This window comes from Hylobates moloch, unplaced genomic scaffold, assembly GCF_009828535.3.
Source record: "Hylobates moloch isolate HMO894 unplaced genomic scaffold, HMol_V3 SCAFFOLD_8, whole genome shotgun sequence".
Classification (NCBI taxonomy): domain Eukaryota; kingdom Metazoa; phylum Chordata; class Mammalia; order Primates; family Hylobatidae; genus Hylobates; species Hylobates moloch.
In genome coordinates this window covers 17,010,610-17,032,236 of record NW_026652283.1, presented here as the reverse complement: position 1 = coordinate 17,032,236, position 21,627 = coordinate 17,010,610, and the positions used below count along the sequence as shown (strand labels likewise).

Sequence of the window (21,627 nt, the reverse complement as noted above, 5' to 3'; positions counted from 1 at the left end):
GATGAAGACTACATTTCAAATAACATCATCAAAACATATTAAGAACCCAAGACACAGGGCTTGGTGGTGAAATATGGTGGGAAAAGTGTTTATGGCACCTCATTTTACTCTGGAAAAGAGTTATAGTGCCATGAAATTAAGAGGCAAGGACAATCTATGTGCAATTTAGACTCAATTAAAATCTGTCATGATTTATTATAGAATATAAGTCTCCAGGAACATTTCTGTACAGTTTTGTGGGATCTCATATTCCAGTCCCCTGAGGAATATGGGGGAGGAGACCTCATTACAACACTCCTGATAGAAAGGGAGAATCAGTTTCATGCAGACACACCTCCAGCTTGCTCACTCCATGTATGACCACTTAGATTCTGTTAGAAATACTGTCAGGGAGTGTCCATTCCTTCCTTCCCTCTATGGTGTTCTGGAGTTTTATGAACACCTAGAAAAGGGGTTTTTGTACTTGCACAAGTTTCTTTATACCCTCTGCCACCCTATTTTCCTTTTTGATGTGGGATGGGGGAGTTCCTCAAACATATTTGAGTGTCTTCTTTTGCGTGGTGGGAATTAGAGTTGAGAGGATATACTTTTGGGCGTGACTCTTTACTGCAACAGTTAAGGGTGTGGAGGGCAGGTTAGGTTTTCATTTGCTTTCCAATGGATTTTTCTGAATCTAGGGGTGTTAGTTGAACATCTGAGGGGCAGACAGTTTTCTTGCAGATACTCAGAGTATTCCTATGCCAAGTACCATCTACAACCAAGAACGATCCTGACCAGATCCTGCACATTAAATCTTATTATATTGTTTATGCATATTAGGATAACAAGATCAAAGAGTTTAATCTAGAATCACAGACTGTGAAAGCAGAGTCTTTGATTCAAAACCAGTTGAGATTTGAGTTGGGAGAGTTGAAATTCAAAACCAGTTCTGCCTGATTCCAAAAGTCGGACTCTGCTCTATCCCACGCAATCTCACACCTACTCTTTTCTATAGAGGCAAAGTCCTCCCATGGCTTGCAATTTTATAGACTCAGATCCTCCATAAACACTAATTATTCCAGAACCAAATCCTCCTACCTGTTATATTAGCTTGGTCTTTCTTTTCTTTTCTTTTCTTTTTTTTTTTTTGAGACGTAGTTTCACTCTTGTTGCCCAGGCTGGAGTGCAATGGCACAATCTCGGCTCCCCGCAACCTCCGCCTTCCGGGTTCAAGTGATTCTCCTGCCTCAGCCTCCTGAGTAGCTAGGATTACAGGCATGCACCCCCACGTCCAGCTAATTTTGTATTTTTAGTAGAGACGGGGTTTCTCCATGTTGGTCAGACTGGTCTGAAACTCCCGACCTCAGGTGATCCACCTGCCTCGGCCTCCCAAAGTGCTGGGATTACAGGCGTGAGCCACCGTGCCCAGCCTGGTCTTTCAAACAGAGCTGGAATTTAAATTTGAAGTGGGTGACCTTGCAGACAGACATCTACTACTTTTCTAATTTTTCTTACATCAAAATATAATTAAGTAAATGGTAAAATTTTCAATGTCTTGGAACGGTTATAAGATATTTTCAGTACTTTAATTTTTATAGATCTTTTTATTTTTCTCAGTATTTTAAAAATATCAGGCTAAAAGTTCAGAGAGTGTGGATTTTTATTCCCTTGCAGAATAATCACTTCCATTAATAAAAAGAATTTTAGAAAAGCATCTTTCTCCTCAAAAAGCTCGTGTGTGTGTGTGTGTGTTGTGTGTTACCACAGTATTTGCATAAAAAAATTGAAAAAAAGTATTTTGGATTCTATAACTTATTTTTTTCTTTATTTCAAAATACTTGAGTACATGTATGTTTTACCTTTTGCTGAAGTCTCTGAACTTTGATAAAAATTCTGAAAAAAAAGTAAAATTATACTTGTTATTCACACAACAAATTCACAAAATAATCAAATGGTAATGTCCAAAATCTAAACATTATAATTTCTTTGTCATAGTAAAACAACAAAATATTTCTTGGCATCATATATCAATTTGCTTATTAAACAGGATGAATTTAAATTGTATGATGAAATAAAAACTTTCTAAATATTGTAATAAGAAATGTAGGTTTTTTTTTTAAAGAAATTAACACAATAGATTGTCTAAGCTCAATCCCCCTTACATAACAGTGACTGATTTTTTGATAAAAGTGCATTTCTAATTCTCTCTGTATGCCGTGTCCAGCTCTTAATTCCTAGCAGTTATTCAGCAAGCTTTGGACAGCACCAAAAAGCAGACTGAATTGAAGTGGATAAAATCCGTATAGATTCACTAAATAGTTTTCTTTCTTTTTTTCTTTTTAGGGAATTTTTTAAAATCTGATAGTCAAACACTTGAAAAAATAAAATATCTTGAGTCATATCTTAAATAAAAAATACAATCTGAAATCCCTTTCTTTTTGTTTTCATTTTCTTTATTCTTTAAGTTCATGTCCATTAATGTGGTGGCCTTCCTTATTTATTTATTTTTATCCTTGTTAGAAGCCTAGAATTACTTTGGTGGCTTAGGATTTGCTGGTTGTAACTAAGCTATCTGAAAACTGTATAAGGTGGTTTACAGGCATCCTAAAAAATGGTTTCAGCCCAAAAGGAAATATAATTTTTAATAAGATCCATTTTAATTGACATTAAAATTTTTTAAATTTATAAACTCAAAATTTTAAAAAGTGAAAATAAGAAAATAAAATTTCAAGTCTTGCATTTAAGGAAATAGTTAGTTAAAAGCCAGGTTTCTCAAACAAATAAATTAGAGAAAAATTGTTTTTCCGTAACAAAAAGTTTGTTACAGTATTCCTTTAGAGAGAGAACATTTCGATCATGTTTAAAATGTCATTACATTTATATGCAACTTTTTAATTAAAAGAATCATTCGCATAAACCTTTTCAGAAGCATTTCTATTAGGCAAAATATTTCATTAGAGTATAGTATCAGTTGCTACTCTTAACAACTACATATAAGATCTCTACCCTATCCATGTGGGTGAGACTATTAAAAATGTTAGCCTTATTTAACTAGAACTCAATTTATTCAGAAATATAGACTTATATTAGAAAATCACCATGACATCCACCTACACCATGATGTGAAAGACCATATTTTCACTTTGTGGTTTGCCTATTATGTAAGCATTTAATGGAAATTAAATTATATGAGTTCTGGAATATAATTTGAAGGATGTAAATTGTTTCCAGTGCTGGGTCAGAGAATAAAATAGAGTACAAGTATGTTTGTCATATAATTCTTCATCTTGCCAAAGCTTACATTTAATAAACACCTAATGACTTCTCTGTATGGCAGGGAATAGTCCTTTGCATGTTGACCAAAAATGCAGCCAAGAAAAAGAAAAGCTTCTCAAATTTCACAGTTCGTTGGCAGAAGACCTGTATTTGTCATTTCTTCAATCTTAAGTTCATGGTGGGTGGATAGACTGCTTTGGCATTGTTAACTGTAGCTGGTTACTGCACAAATTCTGTAAAATGTACTTACTGTGTGTGCCAGTATTCTTACATAGGTGGCTCACAGTTAAAATGGGATGGAAAAAGAGATGAACAAAAGTATAAATGCAACTGATGCAGAATAAATGAGCTTTCAACAATCTGCTCAAAATAAGCAGGATCCAGTTTTTACAGAATATTTAACTATTTTGTCTATTGACACATATTAAATAAAACTCCTTATTGTCAATCCTTTCTTAATTTCTATGCATGAAAATCATTTGTCTTATCAAAATATAGGATAAATATTTAGACATTACGAGTTTAAAAGTTTCAAAGAAATATCACACAGATTTTGTGTTTATACTAGTACATAAGGAAAGTGAGATGTGAAGATGAGTTTTTCTTGAGTATTATAATTGTTTATGGCTTTCCTATGAAATACCCAATTCCTTTGTGAAGAATTCTTTTAGCTTCAAATATTGTAAGTTTGATATTTCTGAAAAATTGTGATTTTGTTCTTTTAGGGAGTTTCAGAAAATGAGTGTTTTGAAGATAAAACTTTTTATAACTAGCAATACTTTAACATCATTTGAAATGCTTCATCCTAAAATTATATTTTCCTCGTTGTTTGATCAGTTGTTTGTCTGCCAATTCGCCAAGAGCTGGACGTAAAAGTCGAAGAATAACCAAATAGTCTTAGCAGATGGGAAGATGTGTCCACATCCACACATCTGGTCTCCTCCTCTGGCAATGGCTCATATTTGTCAGGAGGCTGGCTGTAATCGATGGCCATGAGATGACAGGGGCCAACCTTCCTGGTGCTTGTGTGAATTAAAGCCTTCATATTGGACTTGTGGGAAAGATTCTCCAGAACTAGCACCAGCACCATCCTTAATACCTCCATTAACAACAATGATCTCATTTAAGCCACACTGTCCTCCGGGCCCTTTATTAACATTATTTCCCATACTCACAAGAACTCTGGAAATTCTTTTATTTTTCTGTTTTAAACATGAGGAAAATTAAAACTCCAAAAAGTGAATTAGTTTTCCACAGGATATTTAGATAGAAACTGGTAGATCTTAAATCCAATTCATATTTGCATTATCTTATCTCATGTATTTTATCAGCTCTTGGAGCTTGTAATGTTTCTAAAATGTGACAATTTAAGAGAAATAACTGCTTGTTCAAAGTTAATTCTCACTACCTTGTTATACTGACTTAACATCACCAATTAGAAAGCCCTTTTTCAGCATCATATAATTCCCAAGTTTATAAGCTCATCAAAATAGTTATTTTCCAAACATACTAGTGAAATGCTTTTTAAGACTCTAATACAAGCTTGTCCAACCTGCGGCCTGTGGGCCACATGCAACCCAGGATGACATTGAATGTGGCCCAACACAAATATCACAAATATGTAAACTTCCTTAAAACATTATGAGATTTTTTTTTTTTTTTAGCCTATCAGCTATTGTTAGCATTAGTGTATTTTATGTGTGGCCCAAGACAATTCTTCCAGCGTGGCCCAGGGAAGCCAAAAGATTGAACACCCCTGCTGTAGTATATTTTTTTCACTCTGATGCAGAATAGAAAAATATGATTACATTATATGTGATCAAATCAGATTGTTTTACTTTGTTGTTATTTGTAAAGGCCCTAGGTCTTAATAGCTACATACAAAAACAGTTTTGGAGACTACATAGTTATTCCCTTTCCTTCTATAATTGGAAAGTAAAAGATAAGGTGTTTCCTTATTAAGAAAAATTTAGGGAAATAAACACAAATCTGTCTTCGATATTGAATTGCTGGATTTATTGATTACATTATTTAAATTTTGATTTCTTTAATGCTTTGCATTTTAGCTTTTCAGCAATGTTTATCTTTAAAATATTTTTGTGGTATACCTCTATGACTCATCAAAATCGTCATTGTCATTGTTCATGTAAAGAACGTATTTAAATTTCTATATTCATTTTTTTACTGTCTAATCACACAAAACTTTGGATTAAATAAGATCTAGAAAGCCCAACATTAAGAAACTACTGAATTTTCATACCCACTTATCTATTTGAAACAATAAGCAGTAAGCATGATTATTTCTATGTGGTAATATGATTATCTACATTGTAAATCAATCTTTTGAAAATTTCAAGACTGGCATATTCAAAAGTAGTAGAATCTCTCTTGTTCTCTACCATGCAGATAGAGAATGTATGTATTCACTCTGTCTTAGAAAGTTTCACATACACTGTAATGTGTATAGAGGCCCAGGTTCAAATCTGTATTTTGCCACCTATTAATTCTCTGTACACACACACTGTAAGCGTTGAGTTTTAATAGTGAAATGAACATTAAAATACCAACTTTATGACATTGCTGTGAGCATAAATTGAGATAAAATAAAAATTAAATTCAATGAGGTAATGCATATGTCAAACTATTTTATACATTACAATAGACTAGCAAATACTAGTTATTATTATCATCGTATCTTTCTGCTTTATCATCTGCTAAACTAATAATAAGATAAATGAATTTATTGTAACCAGATGTCCTAATATTTTTCTTGGAAAATAATCACTTACAGGTCTACATCAGACTTCCGATAATTCAAAAGAAAATCACATAATGCCCATTTTTTAAGCCCACCAAACCATGATGTGGGATCTGTAGAAAGTCACACAGAAATCATGGAAGCAGTATGCACTGCAAAATTCGCAAAAGATATCACAAAAATGGATTTTTTCTTTTTTATAAATATGCTTATCCATACAAACATGACACTTATGCCTGTATACACTCGTATACGTGAGAACCATTAACAAGCTATACAAACACTTACATGTGAATATTATATAATTACGTTCATTTAGGTAGGATTGTAGGATTGATTTCAGTATCACCTGAAGTTATAAGGTGGTTACAAAATTCAAAGGTGTAATCAATGTCCTTACAGTTTAAACAAATCTATTTGGCATAATAGACTCAAGCTGCCAATACCCCCAAACAATAGAAATATACTGTTTGGCTGCATGCACACACACACACACACACAGATACACACAAAATCACACACAAACTACACATAGAAATATAATTGTTAGTAAAAATTCTTTCACTCTCCTTAATTAAGTATTGAACTCAGGTTTAAAACTACTGTGTAATAAATGAATATACTTACCTCTGCTTTTCTCTGAAGAATTAGACTTAGTTCATTTACTGCATCTGTAATTTGTTTGGTTTCCACACACCCTAGAACACTGCATATTTTTTTAACTTCTTCAATAATCTTATCCATGTTTTCCTGTAGATAACAAGATTCACATCTTACCATCTATTGAAATAAATGAGGGGACATTAACTTATCCTCAAACTTCTTCTTTTTCCATGAGGAGCAAGTGGAATAAAATATGCTTGTTTGCTTTCACATAAAAAGAAAGTTCTCAAGACTCTGGTTATCCTGTGACTGGGGCTTTAATTTTCATTGCGCAAATGTTCAGAATTAGAACTGACTTAACACTAACTTACTAACTTAACTCTAATTTAACATTACTTGAAACAAAATGAGAGAGAGAGGTAAAAGGAGAGGAAGTGGTAAGGAAGAGGGAGAGGAAAAGAGAGAACTAGAGGGAGGAAGAAGTGTGAGGAAAGCAGGGAAACTCAGCCTTAGACAAAGTCCGTGGTTTCCACAAAACACTGAAAACAAAGTTATGATGGCCGACCCCAACAGAGTTTCAAAATACACCTATTGTTTGGAATCAGTGTATAGTTGGACAAAGGGCAAACTTACTAGAAAATTAGATTCACAGGGTTCGGAACAAACTCTGGACAGCCATTTGTGGTGTTAAGGTGTTTGATAATCATCTGATTGAACTATCCTTGAAGTGACTGATTTTTCAAAAAAATCGCTGATGAGAAATATAGTCTATTGATATAGTTCGGTTGTTTGTCCTCTCCAAATCTTATATTGAAATATAAGCCCCAGTGTTGGAACTGAGGCCTGGTGGGAGGTGTTGGGTCACGGGGGCGGATCCCTCTTGAATGGCTTGGTGCTGTCCTTGCAATAGTAGTGAGTTCTCACAAAATCTGGTTGTTTAAAATTGTGCAGCACATCCCGCCTCCCTCTGCTCCAGCTCTCGCCATGTGAGACACCTGATTCCCCTTCACCTTCTGCTATGATTGCAAGCTTCTTGAGTCCCTCACCAGAAGCAGATGCTGCCACCACACTTCTTGTGTTGTCTGCAGAACCTTGAGCCAATTCAATCTCTTTTCTTTATAAATTACTCAGACTCAGGTATTTCTTTATACCAACACAAAAATGGCCCGATATACCTACAGCAGTGACAAATTCTTAAAATCAACAATGCAGGCTGGCCTTAAGATAGACAGAGATTTTATGGTCACCATTCTAAGAACTTTTCACTAGCCATTGTATATCTCAGATTTGCACATGTTCTTAAATAAGCATTTATTTTAAAGAAATCTTCTCTGTTTTGACCTTACTCTTTTCCATGTTTTGCCATTAACTATAGTGAAAAATCTCTCTTTTCATTGATTCTGTGTGAATCATGTTTCACTCTACAATGTTTTTATATTCTTTGTCTTTATCATTAACAATTGTGGTTTTTCAAAAAACATTGGTTTTGTCACCAGCACCACTCTCATTTCAATGGAGAATTACAACAGTTTATTTGAAGAAGAGATGGAACAGTGTTTCCTTTTATTTTCACACACAGATATGTGTTCACAGCATAAAAAGATTTTAATTCTCCTTATTCTAGGGTATTTTCTTAACAAAGTGTCAATACAAAGACACAATGCAAGTTTTATATAATGGGATAATACTTTGCTTCTTTTGTGGAAAAATAATATGTACTTTTTAAATTTGTTGCCAGTATCTCTGATATGTAATTTTACAAATCCAAAAACCAATGACAAAAACCTGAAGAATAACTAATACTATAAAAGACAAAATGAGGATTCCAAAAATTGTCCACAGATTTTATTAATGAGCTGAAATAAAAAGATGCAATTTAGTTGAGATCTACTTTAAGTCTTTCATGGATTAAAAAAATACATCTGCTCAATAATAACATGGGGAAGAAAAATTTATGAGTCATCCAAATGGAAAAAAAAATCATTCATTTCACTTATGTGTGAACTCAATGTAAGTCAATATCGTGATGTGGCTACCAGATCCAGTTCACTATTAAATTGAATCAAAAGACACATGCTCTCCGTAACTAGAAAGTTAGTTCCACCATGTTTTCAATGTATATTATCCAAACTGGAGTTTAGTTTGGGTACTAGATTTGAGAAAGCACTTAACAAATTGGAAATTACCAAAAGACAACAACCTCACTATTAATATACTGTTAATACAGTGTTCATTCAGAATAGCATTATAGACAATATTGTCAGCTCTTGAGTCAAGATCTGTTTGTTTACACCCTGGTTCTGCCCCTTTCTACCTGTGGCCATCATCAGAGTATTTAACTTTCATGTCCCTGGGCTCCCTCTTCTGTGAAGTGAGAACAATAATTAAGTTTCTGTAAAGATTAAATTAGATAAAATATGAAATATGGTGCCTGGCAGATAATGAGGGCTTAATTTTAATGTTTAATTAATTTTATTCATTCACACCAATCTTTCAGTTTATAAGAGAAATGAAACACTGTATATGCAGAGATAACTAATAGAATAAAAATTAGAAAATCATAAAAAACTGAAAAGTCATATTAGGTTCTATGTTTTTTTTTCATTCATCTGTTCTAAGTAAATATGTGCGATACATGAGTTTGTGAAAATTCATAAACATCACTAATTGAAATACTAATACTGGGTTGACTTGGGTCACTAGGTAGCTTGTAGCCGATTTATTCAATCTATTACTCCAGTCTTGCAGTACTTCTTATGTGATCTACTTATCTCATTTAATCTTCACATTCTGAAGATAATCATTATATTCATGCATAACTGAGATTGCTAGAATATGTGAAGTAAAAGATTGCAATTGTAAAATTGAGTTGGTGATTAACTGGATATGAGAACCAACAGAAAGTCTGGATTTAAGATGATTCCAAAGTTTCATTTCCAAAGTTTGGAAACTAAGAATATGTGGTGCTATTCATTATGGCAGAAACACAGACAAATATTTCTGGTAGAATCGTGACGTGAGTATTTTTTGATACATAGACTTTGAGCTTCCCAGAGGAAATGCAACGGAGTTCTATCTCTAGCAACTGTTGGACTGAGAAAATACAGACACACTACACCACACACACACACACACACACACACACACACCCTCCCCACATGTTCATATAAAACATTAAACAAACTCTAAGAAAGGCAAGATAAATCTCAGGGTTGCAGACATTTAGAGGGAACTTCAAGCCTGAGCAGTAGCTCCAACAGTGATGCTGTAATGGCCTGGAGGAAATACCAGACTAGATGTAGACCCTCAGCTGTAGGATTGGTGTTTATTGCTAACAGTGCAACAAGTGCTGAAATCTTAGGACTAATCACTTGGTGAAGGTAGGGGGAAGGGGCAGAACTGGAGCTAAGATCCTCGAATAGTCCTTAGACATTGGATAGCAGCCACCTGTAAAAAGTGGGAGAAGAAAAACTATGCCTACTGATCAGAAACACTTTTGATGAAGCCTCTCTCTACTCAGCCCTTGAGTAAGAAAAATGATTATCTGAGAAACTGAACCCTAGTCTGTGCTCTGTGTGTCTCTGGAGTATTATTTATACTACTCATAGTAGGAATTTATGTTAAAAATTGCACTAGGCTATTGTGACTTTTCTGGACCCAGGCAGAAGTTAATGCACAATCGTTGTATAAAAACACTTTTCTGTACTGACCTAGAGAGTTTCTCCCCAGATACACATACATATACAAATGCATGCACACACACATGCACTCACACACCAGAGTACAAGGGGAATATCAGTTTAAAATTTACAAAACCTGTGATGGCTGATTCGCAATATGAGATCCCCTACAGACACAAAATGCAGTAGGGTGATTACCCTCTTTCAAGAAATAACAAAGGTAGACTTGGGCAACATTTTCATGGAGGTGATACATAGACTAAAATTTGAATATGATTGTCCCAAGAGAGAATGTAGATAGAGAAAAAAAAGTTGAACACTGGGTACATAACATTTCAGAACATTTAATATTTTAATGATGAAGGAGAAAGTTTGGGTCACAGATGGAGCACACAGTGTGGAGACATAAGCCAGAAGACTACAGCTTAATAGACATCAGTGTGAAGGTAGTTGATGGTATTACAAAATTTTAGCTTGGCAAAAAAGAAGAAAAATAAAACATTAAAACCATTTCGGCCGGGCGCAGTGGCTCACGCCTGTAATCCCAGCACTTTGGGAGGCTGAGGTGGGCAGATCACGAGGTCAGGAGATCGAGACCATCCTGGCTAACACAGTGAAACCCCGTCAGTACTAAAAACATACAAAAAATTAGCCAGGTGCGGTGGCAGGTGCCTGTAATCCCAGCTACTCAGGAGGCTGAGGCAGGAGAATGGCATGAACCCGGGAGGCGGAGCTTGCAGTGAGCCAAGATAGCACCACTGCAGTCCGGCCTGGGCGAAAGAGCGAGACTACATCTCAAAAAAAAAAAAAAAAAACAAAAACAACCATTTCAAGTATTTTATGGTCTTTCAGGTAAAAAGAGGATTAGATTTATTGTAAGTAGCTCTAAAATGATAAATGAGAACAAATGGTTGCACACCTAGAGAGGTTCTTTTGACTCAATATAAGAAAAATTTTTCTTAAAATTATTTGTCCAAAAACTACGTAGGCTGCCTTTTGAGTAGAAAGGTGCTCCAGATTCAGGTATATGAGCAATCAGGGATATTTAGAGAAGATTTTTGCATTGCATAGGAGTTTAGACTAAACTGCTTCTAAATTCTTTCTAATTTCTTTGAATTAATGAAAACTGAAAACAGCACTGTGATGTTATTTTATGTAGAATATTCCAAGCTTATCTTTGGAAATATTGGATGTGTCCTGGACTTTGAAGGAACCATATGCTAATACTTTAGAATTAATTAACCATACTTGAAAAATGTTTTGAACATTTGAAAAGATGGGTAACAACCCTGTCTCCCCTGCATCTTTCTGGAAAACCAAACAAAACGGCATAAGTGGTTGATTATTCTCCTCTCTCATTTAGCTGTGATGGAGACCAAAGCAGTATGCATTTAAACAGCCATGTAACAGCTTACCATTTTCCGGATTTTATATAAACTTTAATGAGTTTCTATTTATATTAGACATAGTGAAAATTATCAAATTCAATTAATGAGTTTGGAGACAAATTGAAAATTTAGAATGCTTTTCATTCCAGGTGTAGTAGTTAGTGCCAATATGAGTTATTTTTTCATTGAAGATTAAAAACAGCTTTGAAATGCAGGTTGGCTTAAAATATAAAAAAGGATGAGTTCATGTCCTTTGCAGGGACATGGATGAAGCTGGAAACCATCATTCTTAGTTAGCAAACTAACACAGGAACAGAAAACCTAATACCACATGTTCTCACTCATAAGTGGGAGTTGAACAATGGGAACACATGGACACAGGGAGGGGAACATCACACACTGGGGCCTGTCAGGGGCTGGGGAGCAAGGAGAGGGATAGCATTAGGAGAAGTACCTAATGTAGATGACAGGTTGAAGGTGCAGCAAACCACCATGGCACATGTATACCTATGTAACAAACCGGCACATTCTGCACATGTATCCCAGAACTTAAAGTTTAATAAACAAACAAATGAAAACACAGAATATTGATCTCTCTGAAACAATGAAAAATCCAGATAATATACAAAATTATAACTTTTGCTGAACCCTGCTGAGATCTAAGGTCACAAAGTGACCAAGTAAACCAAACTATACAGTGAAAACTGCTCCAAAGAGAAATGGGGCACACAAAATGTTCAAACTTTGGCAGAGCACAGGAGAAAGAGGTGGTCACCATATCTATGAGTAAGAAGAAATTAGCTAAAATTTAACAGATTTTTTAAAGGCCAGGTGTGAGCTAGCATGTCAGTTTGGAATATCAGGAAGCCCAAGACACAAGGGGAGTTTACAATCTCCTGCAAGCTTTTTTCCATGGACACCTACCAGTTTTTCGGGGAAAATACTGAAGGCTGTGCAGGAAACTGAAGTCATATTCTGTGGTACAGGTGTGTAGGTAATCAGCTGTTTCTGGGAGACAGTGATGGGGCTCTGTTCACTTCTGTGGATCCTTTTTGCATAAAAAGCAAAACTCTAAGCTGCAGGGGGAGGAGCAGCAAACTCTTGTGTTTCCCTGAGCCCAGGCAAAAACCCCTTGCTTCTGGAGAAGTAAAAAGCAAAACAGTCTTGTCTCTGGGGGAGAAGTAGGACATAGATGAGAAGCTCCTTTGCTGTTGAAGGAAGGGTAGAAGCAAAAGGCCTTTGCTTCTGGGGAAAGGCCAGGAAAGTTGTCTTGGGTCCAAGATCTTACCTGGATACCAATTAGAGGTCAGGGACAAGGAGCAATAAACTCTCGTTCACTGCGAACGATGCAGATATAAGGCAGAGTTTGGCTGCCATGTGGAGGAGGCGCAGGAATGCTCCAAGAGTCCTAGTCCTGAGACTCAAGTACACAGAGTCTGCCTAAGGCTGTGATTGGTTCATTACAACACAGAACTCCTCTTGTCCCCACTGCCAAAATAGGTCTAGCATTGAGTAATAAATAAGCAAGGGTGGAGTACCACTGGGAGAGCGACAATAGTGTTTAGAGAGACCTTCTCTTTGGCACAGACAAGCAGGAGCTGTCAAAAGCTGAGGATGAAGCAGTATCCTACATGGAGGGAAATGTCATGGTACCACAGGCTCCACTGTAAGCTCGGATAATAATAGCTTCTCTAATATTTTATGATTCCAGCATTACTCATATACCAAAATCTAACAATATTATAAGAAAATAAAAACACAAATTGATGTCCCTCATAAATATAGATGCAGATATCCTAAACAAAATATTAGTTAATTGAAGTTAGAAATATATGAAACAGATTATAAATTCTTAGTGTAATTATTACCAGTAATACAAAGATTTTTAAAATTTGAAAAGAATAAAAGAGAAAAACCATACGTGCATTTGTACATATGCACAAAAAGCATTTGACAAAACTCATAATCCATTCAAGAAATAAGCTCTTAGTAAACTATAGAAGGAAGCTTTTTCAACCCAGTAAAATATAACTAACTTTTTATATTACAACATAACCTCCAAATAACTTTACACTTAATGATAAAAGACTGTAAAGTTCTCCCTCGAAATAGCAAGGTGGGGATTCTGTTCTTATGACTACTTGTAAAATCCTATTGGAGACTCAGTAAGTGTTAAATAATAAGGCAAGTGAAAAAATAAGAGGGCTATAGACTAAAGAGGAAAACATAAAATTATGTCACAGATGACATGATTGTATATGTAGAAATCCTAAGGAATCCAAAAAATAACTCTTAGATATAAAAAGTGATTTCAAGAAGACACAGTATATAAGGTCAATATATGAAAGTGAGTTCTACTCCCACATATTAGTAACAAACAACTGGAAAATAATATAAAAATATTATTTAAAATATTAGACAAAAACATGAACTAATAACTTTAATAAACTATGCATAATCTCTATGCTAAATTATAAAGCATTGCTGAGTGATTTAAGAAACCTATGTAGATGAAGAAATAGATCAGATTAAATTGATCTCTCATGGATTAGAAAATACAATTTTTTAAAATATCAAGTTTCCTTACATCAATCTATATATTCAGTGCAATTGTAGCAAAGTACTTAGAATAGCCAAATATTTCTTTAAACAAGAATGATTTTGGAGAACTTACATTGCCTGATACCAAGACTTTCCATGAACATATGGTAATTAAGGTAATGTTGACTGATATTAAGATAGACATAGATTTATGAAACAGAACAGGGAGTCTAGAACTACAACTATAACTTGAAATGGATCATAGAACTAAAGAACAGCTAAAACTAAAAATAGTATTGAAAAATATAGTATGCAAACTTCTGTAGGCAAATCTTTATTAAATATGATAAGAAAGCATAAACTGTAAAGTAAAAATAAACCTGGACTTCACAAAGATTAAAAGCTTCTGCTTTTTGAATGGCACGTAAATGAAATAAACAAGCAAGCGAACAAACCAACAACCAGTCACAGACAGGGAGACAAAGTTTTCAATACATATGTCCTACACCTCACAATGAACTTCCTTCTGGAACATATTAGAATGATTACAATTGCAGTTAGTCGTGTGCAGGAGGGAGTTCACTGCTCCTTGTCCCTGGCTCCTAATTGATATCCAGGTAAGGTTCTGGACCCTCAGAATTTGATAACAAGAGGATATATAGTTCAACTTTAAAAATAGGCAAAAGATTTGAACAGGCACCTGACAGCAGAAAATATATAAATGAGCAGTAATTCCATGAAAAGTAATTCGGCATCATCAGCCATTGAGGAAATACAAATTAAAAACTGAAGGAAATATTGCCATATAGTCACTAGAATGGTTAAAATTAAAACACTGACAATAACAGGTGTTGGTGAGGATGTAGAACCACAAGAACTCTTACATAGTATATGAGATTCCATTTATATAAAAGTCAAGTAAAGGCAAAAGAAAACCAAATTGAGAGCAAATAAATGTTTGGTGTATGAAATCTGGGATGAGAGAGATTTACTGTAAAGAGGCAGTTGGGCATTTTCTTTTGTAATGGAAATATCTTGTATCTTCATTCCAGTTGTTGTTACCTAATTATATACATTTTGAAAACTAGTCAAACTACCCACTTAACGTGGGTGCATTTTATTTTATATAAATTAAACTTTAAGAAAAGCGACTTAATAAATAAGACATTATAATTAAAGTGAAAAACCCCTAAATGGCAGAAGACATTTACAATACACATAACTGAAGGAAGGGTAAATATATAAAGAACTCCCATAAATCCATTTGAAAAATCTACAGAAATGTGGAAATATCAGCAATAGTTTGAACAGGTAAATTATAAAAGAGGGCAGTTGAATACTACATTTTTAAAAAAGGTAAAGACTCACGAATTTATGAGTTTAGTATGAATTTGTGAGTCAGAAAAATTAAAGTTGACACAAATATAGCATTACATATACCTAATGTTGGAAAACATTTATAATTTGGACTGTACTATAGGTTGGTGGGAAAATGCAGCAATAGGAACTCTCATATATTGTGAAATGGGTAAAACATTAGAAAAGTGTTTGGTGTTGCCTTGTAAATCTATGTCCCTAGCTATGTGCTCTAGAAAACCTCATGATATTATTTCAAATATACACCAACAAGTGAGATAGACAAATAAATTGAAGTCCAGTCTTTTAGTGGAATTATTACACAACAATGAAAATGAACTAATAACAACCACATGGAAAAAGGTGGATAAATCTCACAAATAACACTGAGTGAAAGATACAGGGCTCAAAAAGTGCATATAGTTTGATTCCATTCATGGAGACCTTAGAAAGAAAATCAACACCTTATATTGCTAGTAGATGCAAACTTTGGTGATGAAATGATAAAGAAAAGCTACAAAATCCTTTTCATCAAATAGGACCTTTTACATAGAGGAGAGGAGACATGAAGCGGCAAACAGGTGTGTGATACCAAAAATATTTTGTTCCTTAATTTATTAATAAGAGTGGCTTTTCTATTATTATTCTTTAATTGTGTGTTCTTCATGTGTTATATAATTTAGTACATAAATCACCAGTACAATGTCAGATCATCTTATTCCTTCACACAAAACCCTCTAGTTTTCTCCATCTCATTAGCAACACAAATTATGTTGGCTAGTGATTGTCTTCTATTTTGATAATCTACTTTTAATTTTTTTATACTTCTTCAAGTCTGAGAGTGTTCTATAATGATAGCTTTGACTTTTAGTACAATCTGCCCTGTATTTCTTCTAAGGTGAGTTTCAATTCTGCAATTGTGCTTCATTTTCCTGTGCTCTGACTTTATTGCCTTTATTTCCTTGACTTCTTTTGCAACCTTGCAACTGCTCCTTGTTACCTCTTAATTTTATCCGATTTTCTTACACTTTTTTTGCTCATTTCCCACCTTTTCTTATGTTCTATTCTGAATGCAAATCAATTTTGTGAAAATTTTCTTCTGGATCCTATACAATCCTCAACTTGAATAATAGTGATAGAAACGGTAGCAGTAATAGCAATAAAGTAACATGGGTACTTATCTTTTTCTAAAAACGTTTTATCTTCCATCACTATATTATACTAAGCCCATTATATCCATTGTTTCATTAATTATTTAAAATATCATTATATTATATTTATTATCCTCACTCTAGTGATGAATCGTATAAATCTGAGGAAGGCTGAATACAAAACTTCCGTAGTGGTGGAGGGTTGACTTCTACATTTATCTGACTTTGGAATCTCTGCTCCTAAATTTTGTCGTAGACTACCATTAGGCTTACACTATGTCTGAAATTGAAACTTCTGAAAATCTAACAATAGATTTGCTTGTAACCAAGAGAGCTTCAGTTTTAAAGAAGCTAAATATAAAATCCCTATGTGTCCTGTTTCTTTCTACTCATATATGGAATTTTCTTTCTCTCTCTAGATGAATACAGTTAGATTTTGGTCTTGAGCAAGTGTTAAATAAGTATTATTTTGCCCTCCCCACTGAGTTACTTAAACCTGAACACTAGAGATGTCATATTCTCCTGGTTATCTACTTGGTATAGCCTCTGAGTCATGGGCTAGATGGTAGAAGGACTTAGGGGTTCTCAGTTATTTTCTGACCAGATAGACGTTTCATGAAGCTAAACCATGTTTTGAAGCATGAATTGATTTTTCCTCAACCCTGGTTCATCTAATTTACAATAAATTCAACAATTACTAGATTCTAGTGTAAATTTGTCATTCATGGTAGGGATTTCCTACCATGATCCTGACTGGCATTTTAATAAAGAATTTTGGCGACAACATATTAGAGACTACTAGGAAGAAGTGATTTTAAACCAGAAGTTGATTCTTTCTCCAAGGCAATGATTTGGTTTTATACTGCTTTGCTCTGTACAGACACCATTGTGTATATTATTTATGTGGATATGCTGTCTCTCCAACTAGATCATCGGCAACTTCAGAGTATGGTTTGAACTCCCATTTCTCTTGGTTTCAGTGAGTAAATAGTTTCATAATTTGCATGAAGTAAGCATTCAGTAATACCTTGGGGGGGAGGATTCTCTTTTTTCTATTCTTAATTTTTCTGAAATTCCTATTGAATTCATATTATTCAATTTCTATGAAATTAAAAAAACACAGAATGAATTCAAAAATATTCTCTATAGTTCAGGGTTTTAATGGAATAGAAGAGAGGAAAAAATGTCCAATGAAAAAGCTCTTTGTAAATTACATACAAAACTAGCCATTTGACATAATAGCCAGAATGCCTGGCCTAAAATGGTTATCATCTAAAATATGTTGAAATAATAATTGTCAAGAAAGAAAATATTTGGTACTTTAAAATATTCGTATTATTCAATAATATTCATGTCTGACTTATTCAGCTGCATGCTTGTTATTTTTTCAAATCATGTGTAATAATCCAAGTTTGGGAGATAAGAAAAAAACATTATTTTTCCAATTGACACTGTTTTGGACATGATGAAATGCTACTTAATGTATTTGTCAAATGAATAGAAAGCACAAAATTGTGAACTGATAATATCATAGTCTGTCGTCATTTCTAAGATATTTACTATTGATGCTTCATAGGCAAAAATCTCATTTAAAGGACTCATTGTTTTGGATTGAGTTCATCTGGAAAATCACATACACTGTGACCTATTTATAAAATAATTTAGCTGCGAGTGATGATTGCTATTTGCCAATGATAATAGAAAGACAGTATTTCTTTGGTATTTTGCCAACTTTTAAGTCATATTAGAAAAATTTACAGTAGTCAATCATTTCTTTCAAACTAGAACTATAGGAGGCTTCATACATAAGTAATAAGATCAAACTTCTGAATTTGGAAATTAAGAACTGTTATAAATTATCAATAATTTGTGTGTGAAAAAAGATGTCTATGATATGTGAGCCCTGCTGGGACATTTAGATAACTATAATTCATTCATAAGTAGGTTACCATAACCTCAAAAGCATTTCTACACAGAGTAAAGAGACAAAAATACTCTAGGAATTAAGTCTTAATATATCCTGGTAACCTGGTAAGTTTCACATTCTACATGAGAAAGAATGACTCTCACAAGGCTGATTAGAGGTACTAACCATAACACTTTTATGAGACTTAAAACAAGCTAATTGTGGATTCTTTTCACATTCCACATTTTAAACTTCCAGACTCAGACCAGGCTGGAGCAGAAAAAAATAGAATTAGGGTGAGAGGATTACACTTGAGGGAGAAACGTTAAGTCTTGTATTTGTAGTCTCCATGTCTTTAGATATTTATGTGGAAGTCACATACGATTTCAGTATCCACATCAATAAGTAGAATTTATTATTTTCAGATATATTTAGTGTTTATTGATATTACAAATAGTTATTATCTGAGTTATGTACCCTTTTATTTATATCAGGAATCAATTATTTAACAGAAAGAAAGAAGTCATTTGTTTAAAAAATGTTCCCTGACTCACAGTATTCTGTAATAATATGATGTTTTATCTGTGGAAGGCTAAACCTTCCCTGGAAGAAGAAACTGTAAGAAATAATCTGCCTAATGGAGATCACAATTTCAATGCCCAATAGGTGACCAAATTTCAGTAGCCTTGTAATGAATCCATCATTCCCTCTGCCATGCTACCTTCTCTCTTCACTATTATAGTGAATTGATGTCTCCACGGAGTCAGTCAGCAGTCCGGAATTTTGAGTTATTCTAGGCACATAGAATTTCACCAAATCATGTAAATTGCACATTTTCACTTCTTATGAATCTGTCCCCTCATATCATCCCTATAGTAGAGTGTTTGTCCATGCCCTCATCATCTCTTTGGGCTAATGAAATGTCCTTCTAATCATCAATCAGTCATTCTACTACTCTGCCTAATGGCTCCATGTCATCAGCTGACAAAGCAGAAAATCATAAAATTGGCCATAAAAGGTCCATAAGATCCTACATAATTTGGCCGCTGTCTGCTTCTTTCATCTGATTTTTTTTCCAGCCTCTAACTTTGAACACTAACTGCAGCCATTTCAAATGTCATAGTTTCCTAATCACACCAGGCTGGGTCCTGACTCTTTTCTCTCTCTCTCTCTCTTTTTTTTTTGAGACTGAGTCTTGCTCTGTCGCCAGGCTGGAGTACAGTGGCCCGATCTCAACTCACTGCAACCTCCACTTCCCGGATTCAAGCAATTCTCCTGCCTCAGCCTCCCAAGTAGCTGGGATTACAGGCACCCACTACCATGCCCAGCTAATTTTTGTATTTTTAGTAGAGATGAGGTTTCACCATGTTGGCCAGGATGGTCTCGATCTCTTCACCTCGTGATCTGCCCACCTCGGCCTCCCAAAGTGCCTCTGTTCATGTTGTTCTTTGCCGAAAGTTATCTCTACTCCCCACCTTCCTTCACAATGCCCGTCTCTGGCTGGGAGACACATACAGTACTCATTTGTCAACATTCAGCTCAAATGGATAAAACTGACCATTCTTTCTTACGGATCTTGTGTACATAGTCTTTCCTCAGCAGTTGTAGCACTTTACTGCATATGCCTTTCTACTTGTCTAATTTTCCAGGTTGAAATGAAAGCCTTTCAAGTGTAGATCCTCTGTTTTATTCATTTTTGTCATCTTCAAAATTTGCAAAGTTTTAGAAAAACAGTAGATGCTTTAAAAACGCTTACTGAATTGATGGATAAAGTAACAAAAGTCAATACCTGGGTTTTCAATAGGTATTTCAGGTGGAAGTCATATTTTTTGGTGAGTGTCAAGAGACATTGTCTGGAAAATAAAAAATAGAAACTTTGTTTAAAATTGGGTGGGAAAGCTTATATTACCTTTAGCACAAACATTTATCACAAATTCTGTTTTGCCCATGATACTATCATAGGCATGGTATAAAAAGGATTATTGTTGACAAAATTTTGAAAACATCTCAGAAGGGAGCCTTATAAAGTTTGTATAACTTGATAGACAACAAACATATCTGAAAGTGTTAGAACTCCAAAGAATTCATGATAAATTAACCAAACCTCTCAAAGGCTGATCATTATATAAAACTACTCTTAATTCAAACCGTAAGTTGCAAAGGGATTCATAAGCAGATAATGGCATATATTAACATCAAGAAATATTAAGTATGGCATATCTTGTAGAGAATTGCATTTGGAATTAATGGCTTATATTTATAATAGATGGGGTTGTCTCTGACACCAAACCTCTGCATTTTTCTTTCCTAAGCTTCTCTTACTGCTCCAGCTTTATCTATGCTTAGGCAGAAGACATGCAATTTGAGCAGAAATTCTTCTGAGCTTCGCTGTTCAAAAATTATTTTCCAAAACATTATTGACTTTACCTTCTTATTTGTCTTGAAAACTCCTGACTTAAATTGAATCATAAGTCACAGAATTCAGAAATGCAACATTAAAAAACACACCATTATTTTTACAGTAGCTGCATTCTCATTTTTTTACATTATCACTTTAGTTGGAGTCCCTCTGTCAGTTCAAAGACAAAATGCATAGAATATGTAAAAGTCAATGAAAGGGGAGGAAAATAATAACTAAAGATTTGGGCAATGGCAGTATTTAGTTTTGTTTTGTTTTGTTTGTTTTTGTTTTTGTTTTTTTGAGATGGAATCTCGCTGTCGCCCAGGCTGGAGTGCAGTGGCACGATCTCAGCTCACTGCAGGCTCCCCTCCGCCGGAGTTCATGCCATTCTCCTGCCTCAGCCTCCCGAGTAGCTGGGACTACAGGCGACTGCCACCTCGCCCGGCTAATGTTTTGTATTTTTAGTAGAGACGGGGTTTCACCGTGTTAGCCTGGATGGTCTCGATCTCCTGACCTTGTGATCCGCCCGCCTCGGCCTCCCAAAGTGCTGGGATTACAGGCGTGAGCCACCGCGCCCGGCCAATGGCA

At 34.7% G+C, this 21,627-nt stretch overlaps 1 protein-coding gene across 3 annotated transcripts in view; it reads right to left on the bottom strand.

Annotated features, from left to right (window-relative positions):
* The window catches only part of PIK3C2G (phosphatidylinositol-4-phosphate 3-kinase catalytic subunit type 2 gamma), a 398,295-nt gene that overhangs the window by 315,247 nt on the left and 61,421 nt on the right, over window positions 1-21,627 (bottom strand). For all 3 annotated transcript variants that reach the window (XM_032159742.1, XM_058442576.1, XM_032159744.2), the window contains exons 8-10: window positions 20,428-20,491; window positions 6,641-6,763; window positions 1,839-1,872 (exon numbers count right to left, since the gene is read on the bottom strand). In XM_032159742.1, coding sequence (XP_032015633.1) covers window positions 1,839-1,872; window positions 6,641-6,763; window positions 20,428-20,491 — 221 coding nt within the window. The remainder of the gene's footprint in view (window positions 1-1,838; window positions 1,873-6,640; window positions 6,764-20,427; window positions 20,492-21,627) is intronic.